The sequence below is a fragment of the Apodemus sylvaticus genome, chromosome 2 (assembly GCF_947179515.1).
Source record: "Apodemus sylvaticus chromosome 2, mApoSyl1.1, whole genome shotgun sequence".
In the NCBI taxonomy this organism is placed as follows: Eukaryota; Metazoa; Chordata; class Mammalia; order Rodentia; family Muridae; genus Apodemus; species Apodemus sylvaticus.
Genome location: NC_067473.1, coordinates 2,245,945 through 2,272,836, shown reverse-complemented (window position 1 = coordinate 2,272,836; position 26,892 = coordinate 2,245,945). Strand labels below are relative to the sequence as shown.

General features: G+C 46.9%; 1 protein-coding gene across 2 annotated transcripts in view; it reads left to right on the top strand.

The window, feature by feature from the left end:
- Dpp6 (dipeptidyl peptidase like 6) overlaps window positions 1-26,892 on the top strand; it is a 659,720-nt gene that overhangs the window by 620,690 nt on the left and 12,138 nt on the right. For both annotated transcript variants that reach the window (XM_052172969.1, XM_052172970.1), the window contains exons 17-20: window positions 4,986-5,033; window positions 21,886-21,984; window positions 25,139-25,208; window positions 26,667-26,861. In XM_052172969.1, the coding sequence (XP_052028929.1) occupies window positions 4,986-5,033; window positions 21,886-21,984; window positions 25,139-25,208; window positions 26,667-26,861 (412 nt within the window). The remainder of the gene's footprint in view (window positions 1-4,985; window positions 5,034-21,885; window positions 21,985-25,138; window positions 25,209-26,666; window positions 26,862-26,892) is intronic.

The window sequence follows — 26,892 nt, the reverse complement described above, 5'->3', positions numbered from 1 at the left end:
TCCAGAGTTTCGTGCCGATTGAGGAGGAGACACAGGAAACCCCAAATCCATGTCCTCGCAGTTTTTAAACAAGGAGGACAAGCCTAGTTTGCTATTAAGATTTAGTGACATTTATAGCCATATATGCATATATTGTGTTATTTTTATCTGTGTATTTAAGACATTTTGGCTGCAAAGATGGCTCTGTGGTTAAGAGCACTTGCTGTTCTTTAAGAGGACCTGAGTTTGGTTCCCAGCACCCATACCAGGCAACATCTGTAACTCCAGCTCCAGGGATCTGACACCTCTGGCCTCCCTAGCACCTTATTCATGGGCATATACTAACATAGAGACAAACATATCTACTTCTAAGTAAAAATACAAAAAATAAGGCTGGTTCTGTGGCACACATCATGAATCCTAGCACTCGGGAGAGAGGCAAGAGGGTCTCTGTGAATCTGAGGCCAGCCTGTACATAGCAGGTTCCAAGATAGCCAGGACTTCCTCAAGAGATCCTGTCTTAATAAAACAACAGAGTAATGATGATGATGATGATGATGATGATGATGATGATGGCTACAAAGTTAGCTCCACAGTTAAGAGTACAGGTTGCTCCTCCGAAGGATGCAGGTTCAATTCCTAGCACCTACATGAAACCTCACATTTGTCTGTAATTCCAGTTCCAAAGACACAAAACCCTCTTCTGGCCTCTGAGGGCATTGCAGGCACACTGTGCAAAGGTGCATGTGCAAGCAAAACATCCATATACATACAGAAAACATTTTAACTTTAAATATATATATAATAGCATATGCATATACACAAACATATACAACAGCCCAAGTGTGGTGGCCCATACCTTTAATCCCAGACAGGAGAATCTTTGTGATTTCCAGGCCAGCCTGGCCCACAAAGCTATTTCCAGGACTGCCAAGACTAACTATATAGCGACACCTGGTCTCAAAAATATGTGTAATAGATCTTTTTAAATATTTGCTTAAAATATTTTAATATTTTATAACATGGTTATAAAAGAAGATATAAAGCTTTTCTAGTTCCAGGTCTGTCATGGATTTTTCATGTTTGGTGGTGGATAGTCGCATAAAATATATTTGATAGTAAAGGTGTAAAATCCAACGTGAAGCTCTGCAGCTTCCTGTCGAATGGCCGCTCTAACAGTATAGAAGGTTTTACAGTTGTTTGGTCTGGTTAGTTTGGGTTCAGTCTGGTACAGTTTGGGTCTGGTTAATTTTGCATGTGATTTTTTTTTATTTGCAACTTTTTATGTTTATATGTAAATGTGGCATTTACATATAAATGTGACACACACACACACACACTAGGGTGTTCTAGAAGGTCCTGGGCTATTTCTGGGGGAGGGATGAAAGGATCCTTCAGCTGTCACCTAGCCCCCTCTCTACTATTTAAATTTCTGTTTAGAGGCATGTATTAAGTCACCGTTTTAGAAAATGACACCTTGTCCAAGCTCTGTGACTCTCGCTGCATGAATGAGACAAAAGACTTAAAGCTTGCGCTGCCGCTGTTCTTGTCTGTGAACCGTCTGAAGTGCTGTGAAGATTGGACTTGAAATTATTCATAGGAAAGAGTTACTGGGGTGCTGCTTACATAGTAGGCACTGAATAAATAATCGTTGTTTTCATTATTAATAAGCATGTGAGGCGTGCTATGTTTGCAAATGTTCTCCCTGTGAAATGTGCATGGCTGACAGATGACAGCTCTTTATCTCTCGACGACTGCCTTGTTCTCCAAATGGGCTCCACAGGAAGGAATCTCAGAATAGAAGCACATAGTGTGCCTCAATAGTCTAACCCCACAGTCAGTGCTTACCTACCTTCAGGGTGTACAGAGGCACGTTCCAGTGGCTTCTCCCTTTTAAGTAGGGGGTGCCAGAGTTAGTGAATAAAAATACTGGATGCCTAGCCCTATGTGAATTTTAGGCAAATAACAAATAATTTTTGTCAGGGACCTACATATTTATAGTGAAAAAGTTGTCATTGTTTCTCAGAAACTCACAGGTAACCAAGATGCCTTCATTTTTTTCTGACCAGCCTGACTCTGGGCATAGCACAGGTGTGGGGTAGAGAAGGGTCTCAAGAATTAAAAATAGCCACCATGGAAACTGGCCTGGAGGTTCTGGGACTATAATTAGCTGTGCTGGTCCTAGAAGAGGAAATCAAAGCCAGAATTTGTATGCACATGTGAGAATAGGTTTCTCAGAGGTCATAGGCATCCAATCCCCCTTGGAGCTAGCGTGAATGTGAGATACCCACCTTGGGTATGCCTTGTTCTCCAAATGGTCTCCACAGGAAGGGATCTCACAATAGAAGCATATAGTGTGCCTCAATAGTCTAACCCCACATAAGAGCCAAACTCAGACCCTTGGCAAGAGTAGTATATACTCTTAACAACTGGGTCATCTCTTCAGCATCCTTCTTGGGCCTGGACTGGAGAGTCAACTCACCAGATCACACATGAGGTCTCTAAGCCACACTAGGACCTGTGGGCAGATCCCTGCCTCTCATGTCATATAGACTCTGGAAGTCGGCAGGGAATTCTAACAGGGATCCTGTGGATGCAGAGCCCCAACACTGCTGTTCCTAAATATGCATCCTATAACATTGATGTCACACGTGCACATACAGAGAGAGAGAGAGAGAGAGAGAGAGAGAGAGAGAGATTCAAGTACCTCTGAGTCCCAGGCAAGCTCAGGCCACTGTTGTGGGTCTGCCCTGGTGCTGTGGTATTTTGATGCTAATTCTGCTTTCCCCAGAGGGGCTGCCTTGGATGAAGAATGAACCTCTCAAGTGACTTCATATGAACCTTCTCCCCATTTTTAACTGGTAAAATAAAAGCTAAAGCCTGTGGTTTAAAGGCTACTGCCTTGGGCAGTAGAAAGGAAAGGTGGAGCTGGAAGTTTTAGAGAGAGAGGGAGGGAGTGGGAGAAGAGGAGAGACAAGGAGATGAGATGGAGGACAGAAAGGGGAGGAAGATGCTGAGGAGCCGGAACCCTGTGGTCTGCAAGGGCAGCAAGAAGCCAGGGCTTCCACAGACAGCACCAGAGCAATGCTGGTGCATCTGCCCAGTCTAGAAATGCAGCTTGTATTTTGTGTTCTTTGCGTGGGCATTTTGGGGTTGGAGCTTTACCATCATAAATCTGGCTGGTATATTGTAAGTCTCTGGAGTTCATTTCATGGGGCTAAGGGGATCTGAACAAGTGGTAACTGGCTTTCTGCAGACTAGCCACATGGCCTGGGAAGTGCAAGCGGCAGCTCCAAAGGTGGCCCACCTGGGGTTGGCCTTGGGGGTGGGCGAGCGAGACTGTCACTATACACTCCAGGCCACCACCCGGCTATGCTGTCCTCTTTGTCTCTCTGATCCCTCACCTCATACTGGCCTTTTCTCTTGACTAATACTCAATCCCTGCCCCCAGTCCAAAAGACATTGGCATCTTCCCCCTTAGTGCGCTACACTAGTGCTCTGTCACTCCACCATGCTCTGCAGATGTTTCTAGAGGCAGAAATGACAGCACTGTATGAGACAAACTCTTGCCCATCATGGAGCTATGTCCTAGCGCTACAAATACGGGATGAGCACGCCAGTAATGTCCAAGGCCATGACGTCACAGCCTGTACCGTGGTGCCTTGTAACAGAAGATGAGTGAGTGAGTGAATGAGTGTCCAGCCCGATGGTTGTGGGCAGATGCACTTTCAGACTGGTAGTTGAAGGCTTTCCACCAGAGAAGAGAAAGAGCCACCATGCTGATGCCTGGGGTTAGGGAGAGCAACCAACAGAGAGCAGCAGAGGCGAGAGGGTATTGGGAAAGGTCCCCAGACTACCAGCTGGAAATGTATCCACCTAACAAACATAACTGAGAAAGCCTTCTTCCTGGGCCCTGCTCTTGCTGCAGGCCACAGAGCAGTGAACCGCTGGGTAGCTGAGGCCACTGTGGTCCTGGGAGCTGTCTCCTAACTCCTGCATCTGAAGAGCCTTGGAGTTGAGCAGCTTCTAGACACAGGGGCTTCGTGAGCAGATTCACACTCAAACCCATCCCCACATACTGGAGAGTCTGCAAAAGTGTGACAGTTAGGCAGAGACTATGGTGGCTTCCTTCCGGCACCCCGGTGGCCGGCTTTTCAAGCTTGAGACTTGAGTCATATAGACTTGATTCCAGGAAGGCACTGTGGGACTGCAGCTCACTTGTGGAAATGAGGTTACAGGCCTTTAACCCAAATTCAATAATTTGCAAAATGGTGGCTTCTGCCATGTGGTGATCTGGAAACAGGTACAAGAGCGATCAGGGGTGTCTGTTGGAATCGAGTGTTTCCAGGTTCTTGGTGTCTTGTTCAAGAAATGAAGAAGTGAACAGAAAAATGGAGTAGCCAGGCCTTGATCCAGATGCTAACATGCAAAGTAAGGATTATACACCCTGCAGAGGACACCATCATAAAATCAAGTTTTTCATTTTCCATTTTACATGCTTGTGCACATTTGCACACATATGCGTATATGAGTGTATGTATGCACATGCATGTAGGAGCCTGGAGTTGGCCTCAGGAGTCACCTTCAATTGTTTTTCCTCTTCGCTGAGACAGAGACTCTCATTCCAAGCCAGAGTGTGCAGTATTGCGTAGCTGCTCAGTTTGTGTCTGTCATCTAAGGCTGGACTCCCAGCAGGATACCAAGCCCACTGGACCTTCATGTGGGCTCTAGGGATCCAAACTCTGGTCCTCATTTTTGTGCAGCAAAAAAGCATCTCCCACACTGGTCAAACACCCGAGAATAGCCACCATGTGCACCATCAGCAGGGACGACCCTGGGGATGAATCTGGATGTGAGGGTAGAGAGCCATTTCTCTCCTGGCTGCATTAGCTCAGGACCCAGAGGACCTCATGCCATAGGAAGGCTTGGTTTCTCCCTTTCTTCACTCTAAACTAATGACCTTGTTTTGTGTTCTCTCCCGTGGTCTCTCTGCTCTTCGGACCCAGGCCCTGGCGTACCCACTGTTACTGTGCATAACACCACGGATAAGAGAAGTAAGTGTTGTTCTTCTTAAATCTTTCTGAGCTTCAGGACTGAAAGCCATGGTTTGTGAAACAGTCCACCCCACCCCGCTCAGGCCGTCCTGGCTAAATAAAATGGTCACAAGGACCAATGTGACCCAGCGGACTCTCTGACTCCCTGAAAATGCCTAGGGTCCAGAGAAGCCTATGAGTGCTGAGGCTGGGTGGCCATTCCCTAGGTACCCAGATCATGGCTGAAATCTTCAGGGTGTAGCCTGTGACCTGCTGGATTTGAACCTCAGTCAGGAGGAGGCGTCACTCTTTCCGCCTCTATGACAAAGCTCTGTGGGTACTCAGAGGTGCACCTGCCTGCAGGTCAGAGGGTCGTGTCCATGATGTGGAAGAATCACACTACAGGGTGATTTAGAGAGTGGGCTAGAGAGATAGCTTGTCCATTAAAGGTTCGTGACTAAGCCATTGAGGTAAGGTTATTACCAAAGTAATAAGAGTTCCCTGAGGATTGTTAGGATCTCGGGGAGACCTGAGGAAGGACCATGATGGGGGCTATGACACAGGAGAGAGATGCAGCTCAACTCCAAACACAGCCAGGCCACAGAGCAGCCGGGAGGTCACCGAGAGCAGACCGCGGCAGGGACTCATGCTGGTAGGCCGTGTTCTTGCTGTGGTCAAGCTGAGGAAGTGGACATCGGGTAAGGATAAGGACACGGTCAGACAGGCCAGGGTAATCAGAAGATTCTTACTAAACTGACCCAGCAGGAGGCTCTTGGAGATGACATAATACAAGCCAAAGACTGGTCAGGGGCCAAGGTCAAAGCCCAGGTAAGAAGGACTTGGCGGAATCTAAGTCAAACAGGTCTTCCAAAGCACAGAACTTGCAGAAGTTGCAGCCCTTAAAAGAACTTGTAGCTTTTCACCAGACAGCACCCGGTGCAGGCTGCTACTTGCTCTTTGTTTGGGAAATTGGAATCCTGGATGTGGTGGATGATAAATCTGAGAAGTAAAGGGGCTGGGCGGTGGTGGTGCACACCTGTAATCCCAGCACTCTGGGAGGCAGAGGTAGGCGGATTTCTGAGTTCAAGGCCAGCCGGGTCTACAGAGAGTTCCAGGACAGCCAGGGCTGTACAGAGAAACCCTGTCTCGGAAAAAAAAAATCCAAAAAACAAAAAAAAAAAGAAAGAAAGAAAGAAAGAAAGAAAGAAAGAAAGAAAGAAAGAAAGAAAGAAAGAAAGAAAGAAAGAAAGAAAGAAAGAAAAGAAAAGAAAAGAAAAGAAAAGAAAAGAAAAGAAAAGAAAAGAAAAGAAAAGAAAAGAAAAGAAAAGAAAAGAAAAAGGAAAAGAGAAGAGAAGAGAAGAAAGAAAAAGAAAAGAAAAGAAAAAAAAGGAAAGGAAAAGAAAAAGGACTGAGCTATAGCTTCCAACCCAAGTGGCCTCTGTGGTCTTCAACAAGTTGTTCCTGCTTAAACTACCTGATGTCTTCACTTAAAAATCAGGCTGCTGCACAGAGTCTCTGAATTGCCTCCCTTAAGAGAGCATGTGCTTGAGCTGGGCATGGTGGTGTAGGCCTTTAATCCCATCCCAACCCAGGCAGAGGCAGTTGGATCTCTGTGAGTTCAAGGCCAACCTAATCTACTAGCAGAGTTCCAGAACAGCCAGACCTACATAATAAAGAGACATTGCCCCCCCCTCAAAAAACAAACAAATAAAACAAAACAAATCCCTGCTTGTAGCCAAGAGTGGAGGTGCACAACTTGATCCCAGCATTCAGGAGGCAGAGGCAGGTCTGTTCTACCAAGAGAGAGTTCCAGAACAGCCAGAAACATAAGAGAAACCTTCTCTAGAAAAGAAGAGAAAGAGGGGAAAGGTGAAAGGAAAGGGGAGGAGGAGGAGGAGAAGGGGGAGGGAGAGGAGAAGAAGGAAGAGGAGGAGAATAAGGAAGGGGAGGGGAAGAGGGAGGGAAGAGGAGGGGAAGAGAGGAGGGGGCAGGAGGAGAGGAAGCATTGCTGCTTGTATCATTTGCTGAGTTGTAAGAGTTCCTGGATAGCTCCCTGATGCTCTAGGAGGTGCTCTCCCCTCTTACAACCTGGTATTCTGCTGAGAACTGAGCGGGGGTGGGGAGGGGGGTGGTGGGGGGGTGAACGCTGTGGCCTTATAGCCTGCCCATGCCTCCTTCCCGGCCGAGCCGCAGCACCAGTTAGTTCCTCAATATGCTGGCTTCTACCTGTGTGCATCATCTGTGTCAATTCCCCTCCTGGTGTGAAGAAACAGTTGTGTTGAATTAGAGTCCCCCCTAGTGACCACCTAAAGGCTGATCCTCTTTGCAATTAAGACAACCTTCACAGGTAATAAGAGTTAGAGCGTCAGCACCTTGTGGGAGATGCTAGTATATAGTTCAACCCACACCTGACAACACACCTTCTCTGTGCCCAGTTCCCACACTGTTGGATGCCTCCGGATATGAAACCCATCCTATGGGAGGAGTCCAGGAGAGAGTGTGTGGGCGGAGCATGTGGGATGCCACCAGCCTGTGACAGTTACACCAGCTGGAACCCTGTCAGGAGGTTGTCCAGCAGGCTGTAGCTCACAAGCATCTTTAACTCAATCAAGAGAACCATACAAAGAATCAACGAATCAAGGAGCTGGCTTTTTGAGAAAATCTACAAGCTAGATAAACCCTTAGCCAGACTGACCAAAGGGCACAGAGAGAGTATCCAGATTAACAAAATTAGAAATGAAAAGGAAGATATAACAATACAAACTGAGGAAATTCAAAAAATCATCAGATCTTACTACCAAAGCCTATACTCAACACAACTGGAGAATCTGGAGGAAATGGACAATTTCCTAGACAGATACCAAACACCAAAATTAAATCAGGATCAAATAGATCATCTAAATAGTCCCATAACCCCTAAAGAAATAAAAGGGGTCATAGAAAGTCTCCCAACCAAAAAATGCACGGAACCAGATGGCTTCAGTCCAGAATTCTATCAGACCTTCAAAGAAGACCTAACACCGATACTCTTCAAACTGTTCCACAAAATAGAAACAGAAGGAACACTACCCAACTCGTTCTATGAAGCCACAGTTACACTGATACCAAAACCACACAAAGATCCAACAAAGAAAGGGAACTTCAGGTCAATTTCCCTTATGAATATCGATGCAAAAATACTCAATAAAATTCTTGCCAACTGAATCCAAGAACACATCAAAACAATCATCCACCACGATCAAGTGGGCTTCATCCCAGGGATGCAGGGATGGTTCAATATACAGAAATCCATCAATGCAATCCACTACATAAAAAAAAAAAACTCAAAGAAAAAACCATATGATCATTTCATTAGATGCTAAAAGGGCATTTGACAAAATTCAGCATCCTTTCATGCTAAAAGTCTTGGAAAGAACAGGAATTCAAGGCCCATACCTAAACATAATTAAAGCAATATACAGCAAACTGGTAGCCAACATCAAACTAAATGGAGAGAAACTTGAAGCAATCCCACTAAAATCAGGGACTAGATAAGGCTGCCCTCTCTCTCCATATCTTTTCAATATAGTACTTGAAGTCCTAGCTAGAGCAATTAGACAACATAAGGAGGTAAAAGGTATACAAATTGGAAAGGAAGAAGTAAAATTATCACTATTTGCAGATGACATGATAGTATACTTAAGTGACCCAAAAAAACTCCACTAGAGAACTCCTACAGCTGATAAACAACTTCAGCAAAGTGGCTGGTTATAAAATCAACTCAAGCAAATCAGTTGTCTTCCTATACTCAAAGGATAAGCAGGCTGAGAAAGAAGTTATGGAAATGACACCCTTCACAATAGCCACAAACAATATAAAGTATCTTGGTGTGACTCTAACCAAACAAGTGAAAGATCTTTACGACAAGAACTTCAGGTCTCTGAAGAAGGAAATCAAAGAAGACCTCAGAAAATGGAAAAATCTGCCATGCTCATAGATTGGCAGGATTAATATAGTTAAAATGGCCATCTTGCCAAAAGCAATATATAGATTCAATGCAATCCCCATCAAAATCCCAACTCAGTTCTTCACTGAATTGGAAAAAGCAATTCTCAAGTTTATCTGGAATAACAAAAAACCCAGGATAGCTAAAACTATTCTCAACAGTAAAAGAACTTCTGGGGGTATTAGTATCCCAGACCTCAAACAATACTACAGAGCAATAGTGTTAAAAACTGCATGGTATTGGCACAGGGACAAGCAAGTGGACCAATGGAATAGAATTGAAGACCCAGAAATGAATCCACACACCTATGGTCACTTGATCTTCAAAAAAGGAGCTGAAAACATCCAGTGGAAAAAAGATAGCCTTTTCAACAAATGCACCGGTGCTGGCTCAACTGGAGGTCAGCATGCAGGAGAATTCTAATTGATCCATTCTTATCTCCTTGTACTAAGCTCAACTCCAAGTGGATCAAGGACCTCAACATAAAACCAGACACACTGAAACTAATAGAAAAGAAACTGGGTAAATCCCTTGAGGACATAGGCACAGGGGAAAAGTTCCTGAACAGAACACCGATAGCTTATGCTCTAAGATCAAGAATTGACAAATGGGATCTCATAAAATTACAGAGTTTCTATAAGGCAAAGGACACTGTCAAAAGGACAAAACGGCAACCAACAAATTGGGAAAAGATCTTCACCAACCCTATATCCGATAGAGGGCTAATATCCAATATACACAAAGAACTCAAGAAGTTAGACCCCAGGGAACCAAATAACCCTATTAAAAATGGGGTACGGACCTAAACAAAGAATTTTCGCCTAAAGAAATTCGGACGGCCGAGAAGCACATTAAGAAATGCTCAACATCATTAACCATTAGGGAAATGCAGATCAAAACAACCCTGAGATTTCACCTCACACCAGTCAGAATGCCTAAGGTTAAAAACTCAGGAGACAGCAGGTGTTGGCGAGGATGTGGAGAAAGAGGAACACTCCTTCACTGCTGGTGGGATTGTAAGATGGTACAACCATTCTGGAAATCAGTCTGGCGGTTCCTAAGAAAACTGGGCATGACACATCTGGAGGACCCTGCTATACCTTTCCTGGGCATATACCCAGAGGATTCCCCAGCATGCAATAAGGACACATGCTCCACTATGTTCGTAGCAGCCTTATTTATAATAGCCAGAAGCTGGAAAGAACCCAGATATCCCTCAATGGAGGAATGGATACAGAAAATGTGGTATATATACACAATGGAGTACTATTCAGCAATTAAAAACAATGAATTCATGAATTTTTTAGGCAAATGGATGGAACTGGAAAATATCATCCTAAGCGAGGTAACACAATCACAAAAGAATACACATGGAATGCAATCATTGATAAGTGGATATTAATTAGCCCTGAAGCTCTGAATACTGAAGATACAATTAGCATATCAAATGATTCCCATGAAGAAGGAAGAAGAGGGCCCTAATCCTGGAAAGGCTTGATCCAGCATTATAGGGGAGTACCAGGACAGAGAAAAGGGAGGGGGAAAGATAGGAGAATGGATGGAGAGAAGAGGACTTATGGGACATATGGGGGGGGGGGACTGGGAAAGGGGAAGGCTTTTAGAATGTAAACAAAGAATATAGAAAATAAATTTTAAAAATTAAAAAAAAAAAACTTCATTTTCAGGGGATTCAACGTCCTCTTCTGGCTGCCATGGGCATTGCACAGGCATACATGCAGACAAATACACATACACATAAAATAAAAAGAAATAAATCTTTTTAAAAACAAGTTTAAATCCAACCTGGGCTATATGACAAGACCCTGTCAAAAAAAAAAAAAAAAAAAAACCAAGAAACCTAAAATGCCAACTGGGGGATTACAAGGTGCTCCTCACACTCACAGGTCCTCTTTCCTCCTCCATGAGGGCAGCAAGACAGGCAGGGTCTGCGCCATTTCACTGACGAGGAGGTTGAGGAAGGGTTCGCAACGAATCCTGCCAGCTAAGAAGTCATTTCTCCTAGAAGTGGCCTGTTCAGGGGCAAATAATTCAACAGGAGAAGAAAGGAAAGAGAAAGGCAGAGATCAGGGAGAAGGGGAGGAGGCTGAGACAGCCCCAAGAGCCTAAGAGACAGCAGATACTCCGCTGAGCTCACCTGGCTCAGAGGGGGAAGTTTACACGTCTGAATGTAGTCTGTTGAATGCATCAGTCTCAGGTACACAAAATGCAAATGGATTACAAAGGATTGTCTGAGCGCTAGCCCAAAGCCCTGGCCCTGAGTGCCAGTCCACCACCTTCTGCAGCTCCCGTGAGCACACACTCCCTCAGGAGCAGGCCAGGTTCTCACCTGCAAGGGAACGCTGAGCTGAGGGCCCGCCTCAGTGTCAGTGTCAGCGTCAGCACTGTCTGGCTCCACATGTCTGTGGGCGTGTGTGGCTTTCTCCCAGTGGGTGGAACTTACAGTGTAGCTGATGGCCCTGCTACAGCAAGCCACAGCCCAGCATAACACATCACCTGACAGTCATGTCCTGTGCTTGTCTCTTGTCTGCCAAACTCCTGGGTGAGGCCACACATTCCTTCCAGGCCTGGGCCCCTGGGCTAGGTCACAGTATCTCTTCCATCCCACGGTCACAGCCTCCTGGGACACTGTGAGCGTTTGCCTCAGATAGGCATCAAAGAGCAGGCCTGGGGCCAAGGAGGGCTCAGATCAGTCACTTCCTTCCAAAACACCCTGGCTCCCCCTCCAGGCCATCCCGCTAGTGTCTTGTGGTCAGCGGCACGTTACAGGCCAAGCCAGAAATACCTTGTGCATCTGTGAATTTCTCAGCATAGCTTAGGAGAATGGAGGCATGAACCTTGATGAATTTCCCAAGTGCCCTAGCGGCAGGCTCATTTCCAGTCAAATTAGCTTGACTCCTCAGAGTACATTTTCCCTTACAGGCTGAGAAAGTCTAAAAATCTAAAATCCAAACACTCTGAAATCCGGGACTTCTTGAATATAAATGTGTTGGCATGTGATCAGCTGCAGTCACAGTACAGGGCCAGTGTAGGTAATACCATCTGAAATTGCTTTCAGGCCAAGTGGTTACCATGTTCGTGAAACAAAAAAGGAATCTAGTGCTCAGACTTGCACCTCATCCCCAGATATACTTTGGAACATGCAGACTCTAAAATCTAAAAGAACGAGAAATCTAAAGCTCCCTTGTTTCTGCCCCCCACTCCAGGGAGCAGCCCATAGCTGCTGTCTGCTGAGCTGCAGGACCCAGGACTTCTGACCCTCATCTCTGAGAAAACAGTAGCTTCTGAGACACCCCTCCAATCTCTCTGCATGCAATTGGCTGAGGGAACTCTGAATCTGTGGCTCCTGCAACTTGTACTGCTAGGCCACCGTGCACAAAGCCCACTGGGCTCCTCTGTAGGGAGCACACCTCTGAGTAGACCTTAAGCGTCTCTGAGGAAAGTCACAGTCCAGTGCATGCTCACCTTCAAGCTCACGGACAGGCGATTCTAAGGAAACTGCAGGGTGCCTCGCCTTGAGCAGCCCGTGTGTCAGGAGCACAGTAAAGGGTCGGCCTGATAGGAGGGCTGTGACTGAACAACAGTGGGGCTCATCGTTCTGTTTTAACCCAACCCTGTTAGGAAAGTTGGAATTACCACTACAGAACACTTGGTCCTCCCCAGCATCCTCCCTGGCATCCTCCCTGGCCTCCTCCCCAGCCTCCCTGCCCCGGGATACTTGACTTTTCCCTTTTAGAAAGCCGTATCTCCAAACGGAGCCTGTGGAGTTGTCACAGATGTGACGCTGAATGATTTAAAAGCTGTTCCCTTAAGAATGTCATTACTGTGGGCACCAAAGGCTGCTCATGTGTCTGAGTCTTCTCATCATGTGGAGATGGAGAAAGCAGCAGCCAAGCCACGCCTGTCTGCTCCTGGCTCTAGCGTTCATGTAGATGGATGCCCAAGGCAGGCGCTAGCTACAGCCCCACGTGGGAAAGAGCTGGGATCACAGACTGTTCACACGATGTCACAGCTACTGAGAGAAAATGAATGGGCTGGGGGCATCACATGAGCCGTGTCTGTGGACACCCCTCCTGCTCCCCTATCCTGAAAGCCAGTCCAGGAGCCCTGGAGTCCAGTCAGGCTTCCCGGTTTCCACAACTCAGTCCCACAGACGACAACCTCCCCTCCCCACATTTGACACAGCCTGTTTGGGGTTGGTGGGTTGATCGGGGGATGCTCACTGCTGCATTTGTTTGTGGCACATGCTTTAAAAATGTCCTACACCCCAACCCTGCCAGTTGTTATTTTGTAAAGATCAGACCCATCCCAGTTGACATCTGGCAGTTGTGTTTCTGTCCCTTTGAGCATCCTGAGAGGTCATGCCACCTTCCCTACCCAGTATTGAGTACCACCTACTAGGCACAAAGCACTCAAGAAAGTGGAATGCAGTTTAAAGGGCCTCTGTGCAGAACCTGCGGTCACTTGTCAGACCCCTCCCAGGAGACTTCTAGTATCAGTAGGTAACAGCGATAGGAAGGTCTCATTGCCTAGAAGGGCCCAAGGTCACGGCTAATAAGGGGCTGTCATCTCCCAGTTCCCGGAGGAGGAAAGCAGGACGGGACAGGGAGGGAGAGAAGGGGTCAGCTGTGCTGCCGTCATGCCCAGAACCCTGGCTCTGAGCCCCAGCACCAGCGTGGCATTATACTTGAAATGCTAGTGCTTGGGGGTAGAGGCAGGAAGATCAAATTCAAGGTCATTTTCAGGTTTATAGCAAGTTGAGGCTAGCCTGTTACCCAAGGCCCGACAATGAAATAGAACCACCTTGCCCATGGAAGAGTCTTAAAGATTTTCTATAGCCCTTGGCCCTCAAAAACCTGGCTCTTCCCTGGCCCCAGCAGAGCAGGGCAGGGCCCTACAGTAGCACAGAAGTGACAAGCCAAGCGGATACTCATTTGCTGTGGCACATGCCCAGAGACAGTGCCAGAGACTTCCAGGCTGTGGTTACAGGGTGAAGTTCTGCTCTCAGGAAGTTTAGCCAGGTCTCAGTTGAGACAGCCTGCCCCACCATAGCCATGGAGAGCGCCTCTGATAACAGGACCTGTGTACAATGCACAAATGCAGAGGCAGGCACCACTTCTGTATCTAGTACCTAATGTAACTCCAGCTCTTACACCATACAAAGCAAGTTTGTATCTAATAACTATAATTTTCAAATATTTAAGGAGCAATTTGGTGGCCCAAGGGGAAAAGGCAGCCTGTAGAACACCTTTAATCCCAGGCATGGAGTCAAGGACAGAGGCAGGTGGATCTCTATGAGTTTAGGCTAGCATGGTCTACTTAGTGAGTTCCAGGCCAGCCAAGACTACTTGCCTAGACACACCCCATTCAGATGCAAACCGAGCCAACAGTCCACAAATCATTCCTTAGAGCAGTGCTTCTCAACCTCCTCAATGCCACGACCCTTTAATAGTTTCTCATGTTGTGGTGACTCCCAACCATAAAATTCTTCTCATTGCTACTTCATAACTAGAATTTTCTACTGTTATGAATCATAGTGTAAATATCTGATATGCAAGACATCTGATACGTGACTCCTATGGTTTCCTCGTATGTTTGAGTTGTTTTCTGAGAGCTTTCCTGAAGAGGGAGCTGCATAGACTGTGGTGTGCTCCAGTGGGAGAGCTCTTGCCTAGCTAGCATACACACAGCTCTGGGATCTAATCTAGACACCAAACAGCAAGGAAAAAGAAAAACTGGGCCAACAATGTTTCATTCCCACCCGCAGCACACTCTGTGCCGATGTCCTGCAGGCGTGAAGTCATCTAAACGTTTTTTACAGTTTCTGTGTCTATAAGGTCATACTGAACTGTCACAGACCCACAGAAAGCAGCTAGAACACACTACATACTGCTACTGCTGTTCGGCAGTACAGGGATGAGCTCTCCCAGCAATGCAGCTGGGCTATATGAACGGCTCTTCCTCCTAACCCCTAACAGCTGGGAGAGAGCACGCACATTCTCCTGCTTCCAAAAACGCTCGAATAGACAGACGAGAAGAGCTATAATAACTCCGCTACTTATTTTAATTTTATTTTGTGTACTGTGTGTTTATTCTGCATATGAATCTGCACCTCACTTGGATGCTTTGTGTCTTTGGAAGCCAGAAGAGGGCACTGGACCCTCTGGAACAGGAGTTACAACTGTGAGCCCTGTGTGGGTGCTGAGAATCCTCTGGAAGAGCAGCCACTGCTCTTAACCTCTGAGCTATTCCTCCAGCCCCCTCTATTTGTTTTTTTAATTCCTTTCAGGTTTCATACCAAAAACAATGGCAATTGTTATCCAAGGATTACAATTAAAGGAGTATGTATTTCGGTCTTAGTCAGATCTCTTGACTGTTCTGCTGATGCCAAAGGACCAGACACCTTCTGTGTTGTTCAAGGCCTTGCCCATCACCAGGAGTTGTCTAGACCCAGTGGCCCCAAGTCCTCAGTGTGGAGCCCACCTGATGGCAAGGGGTCCAGCAGTAGATAAGGCACTCAGATGTCTGTTACCCTTGGGAGGCCCTGATACAAAGGGTGTGGGAACACGCACACTAGGCAGAGACCTCAAAATCAATTCCACAAAACCTTCATTTGGTTGTTAAAAGTCTTCTGAACCCCAGAGTTGCACATGCAGCCTTCTGGGAAGGGCCACTGACTAGCTTTGTTTGAGGTCTTGGCGTAGAACCTTAGACAAGTTGGCACATAACAAACACCAAGTGGAGAATAATAAGCCAGGTGTATGGTGTCCACACCCTCAGGGCTGGCTGCAGAGAGAACCAGGAAAGACCCAGAGACCTCATTCCCTGCAAACAACTCTCAGGGGGCACAGGAGCACCATCAGCTGACCTGTGTGCCAAGCACAGTTTTATCCTCCATGAATATATACCCCTAGCTGCTGGACACACACCACACGACAGCCCTCGTCATGATGTCCAGCAAGATGTTGGAGTCTAGAGATAAGACCACTTATCTGACTCTGCCTTCTAGATGCTCAGCGGCTAGGGGAGAGGAGAGATGGCCAAAGAACAATCACTCCGTGCCACAAACTACCAAGCTGAATGTAACAGGGAAACAGGGCTTGGAGCAAAGAGAGGTCTGACTGAGGGGACCAAGCTGAACTATCTTTATACTTCTGGGTGTGTTCTCTGGGTTAGCCGAGGGATGCAGCCCCAGGGTTAATGGGTGGTCTCTGCCACAAAGAACAAACACAAGAAAGAATAATGCCTGGGGAAGCGATAGGAAAAGCCAGTGGGGGTTGGGGGACGGGGTTGCCTGACCATCCGATGCCCACGCGGCACAGAGCTATGGTAGAAGCAGTGTGCACTTCTGTTCACACAGCCTGGAGAGTCAAAGTCTACAGAAAAGAAACCCGAACACGGGGGCCAGGTAGCCCTTTCCCCTCTGAATCACTTGCTTGTGATTTCCATTGCAATTTGATCACTAGTTTCCAAAGTCTCGGCAGAGCAGTGATTGTTCCAAGCCCCAGGGCCATGTGGGACCGGCCTGCAGGCCACACAGTGAGGGGAGTGGCTTCCTGAGTAGGCGTTTGTCTCTGTGGGCTCACTGTGTCCAGATCTGATAATAGCTAATTCCACCAAATATTAGAGGGGCTCACATTTAATTACGGAGCGGCCATGTGTGTGGTGCATCCTGAAGGTCCCTGCTGCTCCGAAGTCAAAAGCAGGGTCCTTGGGGAATGCACCGATCTTTTCTTATATCTCCTCCGAGCCCCTGCCCTCTTTGAATGCAATTAGGGGAACAAATAAACTAGCTTAACTCAACTCCCCCGTGAGACCACCAGTTCTCTGCTGATAAACCGGGCTGTGTGGGCAATCATTAAATGAGAAATCTAATATTTAACTAAATTTAATAGTCTGTTGCTTTGGTGCTCTTCCGCAGAAGGTGGGATTTCAATAGAGAGGAGCAAGCTATTCAAAGGCAGCCTGAATAGCCACTGAGTGATTAGAACTTGCTACGCCCCACACAAGGCCAGAACTGACAGGGCTGGACGTGGGTGATGGGTATTTTGCTATCTCTGCTCTCACTCCAGGAAAGCCTAGCTGGGTGGGCAGCCGTACATCTTTGTGATCCGAGTCTGAACCTCTTCCTCCAAAACAGCATGGAAGATTGCAGAGTTTAGAACATTTAGAACCAGCTCATGTGAGTTAAGGAGAGTTGAGCCTTAAGGAGTGAGAGGCTCTGGGCAGGTCCTGGCACCTACCTGCTCACACAGATGACGTTCCCATGGGGCCCTGATGGCAGAAGCTGAGTGAGATCCAGGAACTCGTCTTTGCTGATTGTGACGATAGCCATGAGCTCCCACGTTGGCAGCCATGTCATCCCTATGCCCCTGCACACATGCCAGGTTGCTTCCCCATGCCATATCTAGATCAATCACATACTCAGGCAGAGTGGTAACCATGAAAGGTTCTTCCCAGGTTGTCTTAGAGCTGTGATGAAACGCCATGACCAAATGCAACTTGAGGGGAAAAGGGTTTATTTCATTTAATAGCTCATCTAGGTTACTCCAGGCAGGAACCTAGAGGGAGAGACTGAAGCAGAGGCCATGGGGGAGGGGAGTGCTGCGTACTAGCTTGGTTCTCACGGAGTGTTCACCTACTACAGAAGCCTACCTACTACAGAACCCAGGACCACCAGCCCAGGGATAGCACCACCCACAAGGAGTTGGGCCCTCCAATATCAGTGATCAATCAAAAAAATGCACTGCAGACCTGTCTACAGGCCAGTTTGATGAAGGAATTCTCTCAACAGAGGTTTCATATTCCCAGATGACTCTAGCTTGTATCAGGTTGGCATAGACCCAGCCAGCACAGGGTTATAAGGGACCTCTAAGAGCTGAAGCTTTGAGATAACATCTTAAGTCTACGCCCTGATTCTTACACTAAGATTGGTCTGGGACTATCAGTGAACCAGGTCAGAATCCCAGCGTTCACTGAACAGTAACTTCCATAAGAAATACCAAAGACCCTACAATCAATTTGCTGGACGTTTGTTTCACATTGTGTTGTTGAATTCACACATGGAAAGGGGAATGGTTAGAGTCATCCCTCGGTCTCCTCAGGCAGCCTGAGCTCTGGCACCTCACAGAGCATTGGATTCCTGAAGCCCCTGGAGTGCCTCTCAGTCCTGTTTCATTTGTGCCTGTCTTGGAAGGATGGCAGAAGGCCACACAGAACCAGGAGGTGGAGGAGCTTCAGGCAGAACCCAGGGTCTAAAGTGAAAGCTGGCGGGCCTTGTGTGGTTGGTAGCTGCATATCAGCTCATCACAGGCACAGGAACCCCTCCACCCCGCCCCACCCTTCCAAAAGTACACCATCCCTGCTCCCACAGATGGTGGAGTTCCTAGAGTCACACGATGCTGTGTGTTACCCACAGCAAGCTCTTGCTTAACCTCTGAAGCCTTCAAGAAACATGACTGTGGGGAGGTTTTGTTTTCAAGGGCTCCTGAAAGACCCTGATGTTCTTCATAGGACCATGGCTTTAAAACATTTTCCAATCCTAGCCTTCCAGGGAACTAGACAAGCTAAAGGCAGAGCCCCTTGAAAACAGTTCCTTTTTGCATTGAGCCACAAGCCAACCCTATATGTAACCTTAGAGAAGGAAAAGAAAAGGAAATTCTGGGGGCTTATTACATATGAGATGGTGAAATGGGGTCGCATGGCCACTTCAGCAGGTGAGCAAAACGGACTTCCTTCCTTCCAGCTGAAGAAATTTCTGATGAGATATTTGTGTGTTGTAACCTGAAAATGAAGAGCCAGCCCAAGATCATAGGATCAGAGGTGAGGAGGACACAACATCTGTCCCAACACCGGGAGTTCCTGGGACCAGGCATGCAGGAACTCACCAGACCGGTAGTATGGGCTCCTTCCAGTCTGTCTGGGCTAGTGCACTGAGCACACCTTGGGTGCAGACTCCGCAGCCAATCCCACAACACCCAGAGGAAGCTCACTCCCGGGCCCATTTACAGGATTACAGGATCCCAGGATCCCAGGAGCTCAGTCACACCTGGATCTCAGGGTCCCAGAGGCAGCTTAACTCCCAGAAGTTCAGACACACCCAGAATCTTAGGATCCCAAGATCCCAGAAACACAGGATGACAGAGACAGTTTGACTCTGAGGAGCTCTCATACAAACAGGATCACAGGAAAGACAGGCTTCAGTCAGACATAGCAAGGGCAGGTAGCACTAGCGATAACCTGATGGTGGGAGGCAAGCATAAGAACATAAGCAACAGAAACCAAGGTTACTTGGCATCATCAGAACCCAATTCTCCCACCATAGCAAGTCCTGGATGCTCCATCACACTGGAAAAGCAAGATTCGGATCTAAAATCACTTCTCATGATGATGATGGAGGACTTTAAGAAGGACATAAATGACTCCCTTAAAGAAATATAGGAGAACACAGTTAAATAGCTAGAAGCCCTTAAAGAGGAAACAAAAATCCCTTAAAGAATTACAGGAAAACATAATCAAACAGGTGAAGGAAATGAACAAAATCATCCAGGATCTAAAAATGGAACTAGAAACAATAAAGAAATCACAAAGTGAGACAACCCTGGAGCTATAAAACCTAGGAAAGAGATCACGAATCATAGATGCAAGCATCATCAACAGAATATAAGAGATAGAAGAGTCTCAGGTGCAGAAAATACCATAGAAAACATTGACACAACAGCCAAAGAAAACACAAAAAGCAAAATGCTCCTAACCCAAAAAATCCAGGAAATCCAGGACAAAAATGAGAAGACCAATCCTAAGGATTATAGGTATAAAAGAGAGTGAAGATTCCCAACTTAAATGGTCAGTAAATGTCTTCAACAAAATTATAGAAGAAAACTTCCATAATTAAAAAAAAAAAAAAGAGATGCCCATGAACATACAAGAAGCCTACAAAACTCCAAATAGACTGGACCAGAAAAGAAATTCTTCCCGTCACATAATAATCAAAACACCAAATTCAATAAACAAAAAAAGAATATTAAAAGCAGTAAGGGAAAAAGGCAGGTCTATCAGAATTACACAAGACTTCTTACCAGAGACCATGAAAGCTAGAAGATCCTGGGCAGATGTTATACAGACCCTAAAAAACAAAATTTATACAATATCTTTCCACAAATCCAGCTCTACAAAGGATAATATATGGAAAACAACAATACAAGGAGGGAAACTATACCCCAGGAAAAGCAAGAAAGTAATCTTTCAACAAAACCACACCAACATAATTCCACTTCTAACAACCAAAATAACAGGAAATAACAATCACTTTTCCTTAATATCTCTTAATATGGAGATTAATATTACCAATATATCCTAATTGATTGAAATTCAAAAATATGAGAAATTAGAAATTTGTTGGCTGTCACCCAGTGGTCTCTCTAACTTGGTAATTAGAGAAATATGTCCAGTATTGTACAATACATACAATTGTACAATTTCTGCTTGTTTATACATCATAGTGTCTTGCTGTGTACCACATAATGTTCTTGAAATCTTGCTTCTCCTATCTCAGCCTATTAGTAGAATTGTTTATTTGATGTTTTTACACTATACTATGGTTTTCAGAACAGCTTACATATTTCAAAATTATTTATATAGCCAAAAGAAACATAGACAATTTGGGAGGTGGCTTGTAAGAGAACAAAGAGTGAGACTGAATGTTTTGCTTGATATTTATAATTATTGTATCAATTTTGAAGAAGAGGACCTTATAAGTTACTCTTTCTGAGATGAATGCTTTTCAAAATCATCAGAGTCAATGAACCAGAATCTTACCCTCACCTGTGCCACCCTCCAAGCAGAACCATTGTTCACTGAAACAGTTGATGAATGACTTCATGGACAGACCATCTTAATACACATACCATTTCTTATGAATGTACCCTGTGGGCTGAGAATGATGACAATCACTCAAGTCAAATAGCTTTGACCATAGCAGGAAATCTGTATACAAATACTTATATCTGTAAATCATTCCTTGGTGCAGCAGAATTATCAACTCTTAGCTTAGTTACTATGGAGGTAAAATCCTTTGGGGATGTGAGGGACATTGAAGTTCAGTCTTATTATAATGAACTCCAATGTCCAAAAATTGTTCTTATTTTGGGTTTGTACCACAGTAAGATCCAAGATTTTAAGCGCTACTAAAAACAAAACAAACAAAAAGACTTTATTTTTATGTTCATTTAATAGCATCTCCATCATTTTTATGATTGGTATAAAAATATATATTGTGTTGAATGTAATAAAAAATTAAAAAAAAAATAAAATGAAGATCCATGCAGATAAGCCAACAATACAGAATCTCCTAACCACCATGCATGAGGGAGGGTAAGCCCTCGAGTTGCAAAATACGTTGCTCTTGGGACATTGCTATCTGTGACTATGATCACCAACTCTGTCTCTAAACACCAGATAACTTACAGGCTAAAGCAAGAAACCTGGGAGTCGGGTTACTAATAGAGGCCACAGTCCAGGGTCTTCTCTGCTGACATCGCCTGGTCATTGTGGCTATTTTCCCCCATGGATAAGTGGTATTGCTTTTCCGGAACCCAACAGACTTACAATGGATCTCACCAAGCCACACTGAACACAGACAGACATGTATGGAAAAGGAGGTGAGCAGATGGAGCATAGAGATCTCTGATCTGCCTATATTCCTGCTTTGATACTAGGGCCCCAGGTCTTGAATCTGATATCTCATCTTCTCACTGTACAGCATCAAGCAACACCCAGGGCTGCTTGTGTGAAGCAGTGTAGGAGGCGTGTGAAAAGCCCCTGACCCTCTAGGCCCCGGAATCCAATGTGTTCTTCTTTCCCTACTTCTAGGAATGTTTGACTTGGAGGCAAATGAGCAAGTGCAGAAGGCTATCAGCGACAGGCAGATGCCTAAGATTGAATACCGGAAAATTGAAGTAGAAGATTACAGTAAGTACTGCTTTTCTGCCCTTTGAAAGGTCAACCTTGGAAGCTCCAGCTCTACCCAGGTGCTTCCCTGCTTGGCCACCACCCTGTCTCCAGCTGGCTCACTATCTCCAACCTCAAGATGATCTGGTGACAGCAAAAACCACAGACAGAGTTCATGATTCCTCTCCTGAAGAAGGCAGGACAGAGCCTCTCCTCTGCTCTCTGTCCTCTGTACCATGCTGTCTTCCTTGTTCCATGTCCTACCTCAGTGCTGGCTGTGGGCTGATGGGCAGTGTCCTTGCAACTGGAGAAATGCATCCTGAGGGTGTTGGCACTGCCCAAGGCATCCCCAACACTGCCCCTCTCCCGCCTCTCCTCTCTCATACTCCAGCCACTGCCTCCTATAGGCACTAGGCTATACGTTCTAGCCTGTTTGCTGGAATCAGCTAGCAGCAGCTGGGAAGTTGCCAAACCTCATGTGCTTCCCAGCTCAATCTGACTGACCCTGGAATCGTACATAGCTGCCCACTGTCCTTAACCCTAGAGAAAGCTCTAGTGACCAATACACCTTATCTTCTTTCCTTTCCTTTCTAGGTTCTCTAACAAATGGGCACAACATTGCTTAGTTGCTTAGATTCCCAAGGCTCAAATGTACCCAAAGTCCTTCATTCAGATCTCTCTTGCTATCACCTCTGCAGTCATGGGCAGGCCTCAGTTCCTGGGAGGATTCTGTCTGATCCATAGTCACTGAAAAAGCTCTGTCTCAAGAGTCAAGGCTGGTAAGGTTTAAGGAAAGCAGACAAGACTCACTGGAGGGGCAGGTGGAGCTATATACCTTCTGGGTACTTTCCAGAGTCATCTCCAAGATTCCTGCATCTGGTCTGGCTTGTTGATGGAGTCGATGGCACTGGACCGTTGGCATCTGTATACCCTTCTGCCCTACAGCCTAGAGATGATGCAGCCACCTGCAGGCTGGGTGCTCCCAGGAGCAGGAAGTAAGGACCCCAAGTGGCACAGTAGGACCACACAGTGAACACAGTGGGGCAGCTCATTTACAACAGAAAGCAAATGGTGTGGGTGTTCAGAGAACAGAGAATGAGCCAAGTTGTGTAGGAAGGCTGCCTGCACTGAATCATGGGTTATAAACCATCCCTTCAGTGGGCCTTGGGTTGACACAGACATCAGAGCATCATCATCCAGAACACAGCTTAGGCAAGAGCAAGCGTGCGTTAGGGAGGCCACTGGGGACTCCCCACTCACAGGACCCAAGTGGAACACGATGTAGCAGCAGCTCACCAACACATGTTGTCCACCCCAGACCACTCACCACAGGTCCCCAGGTCCCCATCAATCATGTGTGATCACACTACTTCCAGAAGAGCTTGTGTTGTCCCTGATGCCCAGGAGGGAGCTCCATCCATCCCTGGAGTCAGTCACATGTGGAAACAGGCTGGGCTGTGAGTTCAGTTCCCCACAACCCACCCCAGACCAGAGGCCCCCTCTTGCTCCAGATCTGAGAAGGGAACAAGGGAAGAAATGAAGTGGAGAGGGGGTCTCAGGAGAATGTCATAGTCTACTCTGGTGGAGACCTGCGTTTGTGCTCTGGATATTGTCTCCAACATGTCCTTGCTCCCGGCTTTGCAGCTGGGTGCTCGTGTGACTCACCTCACTGTGAGGGTTCCATGCCTTCACAGCTCCCAAACCCCCCCCCCCCCATTACTCTGCCTACTGCGTCATCCTCACCTTCCCTTAGGAAAGCCACAAAGGAGCACTGCTGACACCCAGCCCTGCTCCGGGGCCTCCCCAGCACTGCAGCAGAAGAGGGAACCAGGGACGAGCGCCAGGTCTACCAAGGCCGGACACAGAAGCCAGCCTTTGGAGCAAACAGTCTGAATAACATTGGTCCCCTTCTAGAGACCTGTTTACAGTTTTGTTTTTTATTTCCACTGCCAGATAAGGCTTCTGCGAGATTGGTTGGTGTTCAGAACAGCTCCCTCAGTGTGTTCTTCAGACTTGTGGCTACTTCCCAAGGTCCACCCCACAGTGTAACTGCACCATGTGTTGCGGATATCTCTGTGATACCTGCAAGGCCTGCCTCTCTGCCAGTCCCTGGGCCATGGATCCAATTTGCAAGTCATTAGCAGTCAGGCTGGGGCAATGGTAAAAGGCTGCTTCCGAGCTGGCTGCCAGGTCTGGGATGAGTCTTCAGAGCAGGCTGCCAGGGGTTGGGTGTGTCTGTAGTCACTAGATAGCCACTAATTCCCATTTAATTGCTGGGCCTCTGGTAATCTGGCCAGTAGTTACTCTCAATAAGCGCATTCCTGCTGGAGCAGGAAGGCTTGTTCTGAAGATGGAGTGAACAAAGAAAGTGGTGTGGGATAATCCCCTGAGGCTTGATCCTTACGTCCCCGCCTCTCCATTTCTTGACAACAATGACCAAACCCAGTGACCTCAGTCACAGGAACACAGCTATCCCAACTCCTTCCCCAGGGTCCTGTCCCTGAGGATCAAGCAGATAGTCAGCCCTGCCTGGTATGAACCTGTCATGGTAGCGTGTTCTCCTCCACCGTCTGTTCAGTATGCCTCTCACCTGAGCATACAGTTCACCTCCGTCTTTTCCTCTCCCAGAACCAACTACTCACAAACACCCACCCACATAGGTTGTGGAGCTGGCTCAGCAGTTAAAATTACTGGCTGCTCTTCCAGAGGACCAAAGTTCAATTACCAAGACCCCCGGCAGCTCACGACTGTAACTCTAGTTTCAGGGGCTCCAACACCCTTTCCTGGCCTCTGCAGGCACCAGGCATGTACAGATAGATATCTGTGCAAGCAAAATGCCCACACACATAAAATGAAAGGCAGACCTATCCAGTGGCTCTTTCCACCTGGAATTCTGCCACCAGCAGCAGCTGTGGGACCTGAGGAGGTCCTGAGGCCCCACACACAACCTGAGGAGGCTCACACACTTCTGTGTGGAAGGTGAGCTCGGAGCTCCAGCCCAGAGAGAGCAACAAAGCCAGTGACCTGCCCAAGGGCCCAGAGCAAGTGGTTATGGACTTCCGGCCTTTCTCTCCCACAGGGCAGCCACAGAATTGAAGAAACGGAACCAGGGTACACACTAGTCAACCCCCTGGCCCAGCTGCCCCTGACTTAGCTGTATTCTCCCTTTCTCCAGGCTTGCCAATGCAGATCTTGAAGCCAGCCACCTTCACTGACACGGTCCACTACCCCTTACTGCTCGTGGTGTAAGTACGACTGCTTCTCTTTCTTCCTTTCTTCTGTTCCTTCCTTCCTTCCTTCCTTTCTCCCTCCCTCCCTCCTCTCTTTCTTCTTTGCTTCCTTCCTTTTTTCTTTTCTCTTTCTTTCCCATCCTCCTTCTCTCCCCTCTCTTTCTTTCTTTCTCTCTCTCTGTGTCTCTGTCTTTCTGGGTATATCTCTCTCAGTCTCCTGTCTCTCAGTGTTTCTGTCTATCTTTGTCTCTGTCTCTGTCTCTGTCTCTGTCTCTGTCTCTCTCTCTCTCTCTCTCTCTCTCTCTCTCTCCAGATGCCTTCTTGAGACTTATCAGTGCAAGAAAAAGAAACAGTGAACCTAAGGGGAGAAGTAGAGTTGTTGAGGTTGTTTGTTTAGTTCTTAAGACATATTGGCTTGTCAGCCAAATAGGGCTCTTTCTATAACTCTTGAAGACCCCCTAGAGGCAGAAGTACAGTGTGGTCCTCAGGTACCAATGATGGGCTTTTATCATTGTAATGAGATAACAGAAACATTTCTGACCTTGACAAGAATATAAATCCATGATCCCACAAGATCTATCATCTAGTGACATCTTCATATAACTCAGTTTGATATTTACACAACAGTACAGCCCAAAGGTACAATTCTCAGAACACATCCTTGCCCTTAACTGATGCATAATAGTGTCACAAGAGTGCCCTCCACCCCACACCTGTCCTCCCTGAATCTGTCCACAGCACGGGCTGCTTCCCACAGTATAAATTTCCACTGGAAATGCTTTGAAGCCACAGCATGGTGTCCTTAGGGGAGAAGGAAAGATCCAAGTTCAATACCCCCTCCCCAAGTGCCTGCCTCCAGGAGAAACTGGGCCAGCCTGGGGGTCGTTTCTTCTAACTTAACCATAAAGAAGGTTTCTAAAGCAAGGAGCAGCTATAGGAATCCCACATCCTGGGCACTGAGGAGACAGGCATGAGGGTAGGAGCAGATCAGGCGTATCAAACCCCAAGCAGACAGGAAGAGCTTCATCATGTTGGAAATGCTCACCAGAGTTCAGGGGACATAGCTAAAGCGCTTGACACACAATACAAGGGAGTTCCATCCCCAGAAATTATGTTTTTAAAATATAAGGTATGGTGACATACCTCATAATCCCAGCCCTGGGGAAGCCAGCAGGACTATCCCTGGGCCTCCTGGCTCGGCCAGCCTAGCCCACTTGCACCACACACACACATACACACACACACACACACACACACACACACACACACTTGAGATGACTGTAGTGCCATAGGATTCCCTGAGGGGTCTGTGAATGATACCTGTCTCACCCATCCCAGACAGCAGAGCCCGGGCTCTGGAGCAAGCATGGGGCACCAGGTGAAGGGGAAGACAGGCATCTCTCTATGAGCAAGCTTCTCAGATGTGCTGTTCGCCAGCCACCATGCAGCACACGGAAAACCTATCTCTTCTAGGGATGGTACCCCAGGGAGCCAGAGCGTGTCGGAGAAGTTTGAGGTGACCTGGGAAACAGTGTTGGTGAGCAGCCATGGCGCAGTGGTGGTCAAGTGTGACGGCCGAGGCAGCGGCTTCCAGGGAACCAAACTCCTGCAGGAAGTACGAAGACGGCTAGGCTTCCTGGAGGAGAAGGACCAGATGGAAGCTGTGAGGTGAGCGACCTCGCTGGCTGGGCAGCGGTGG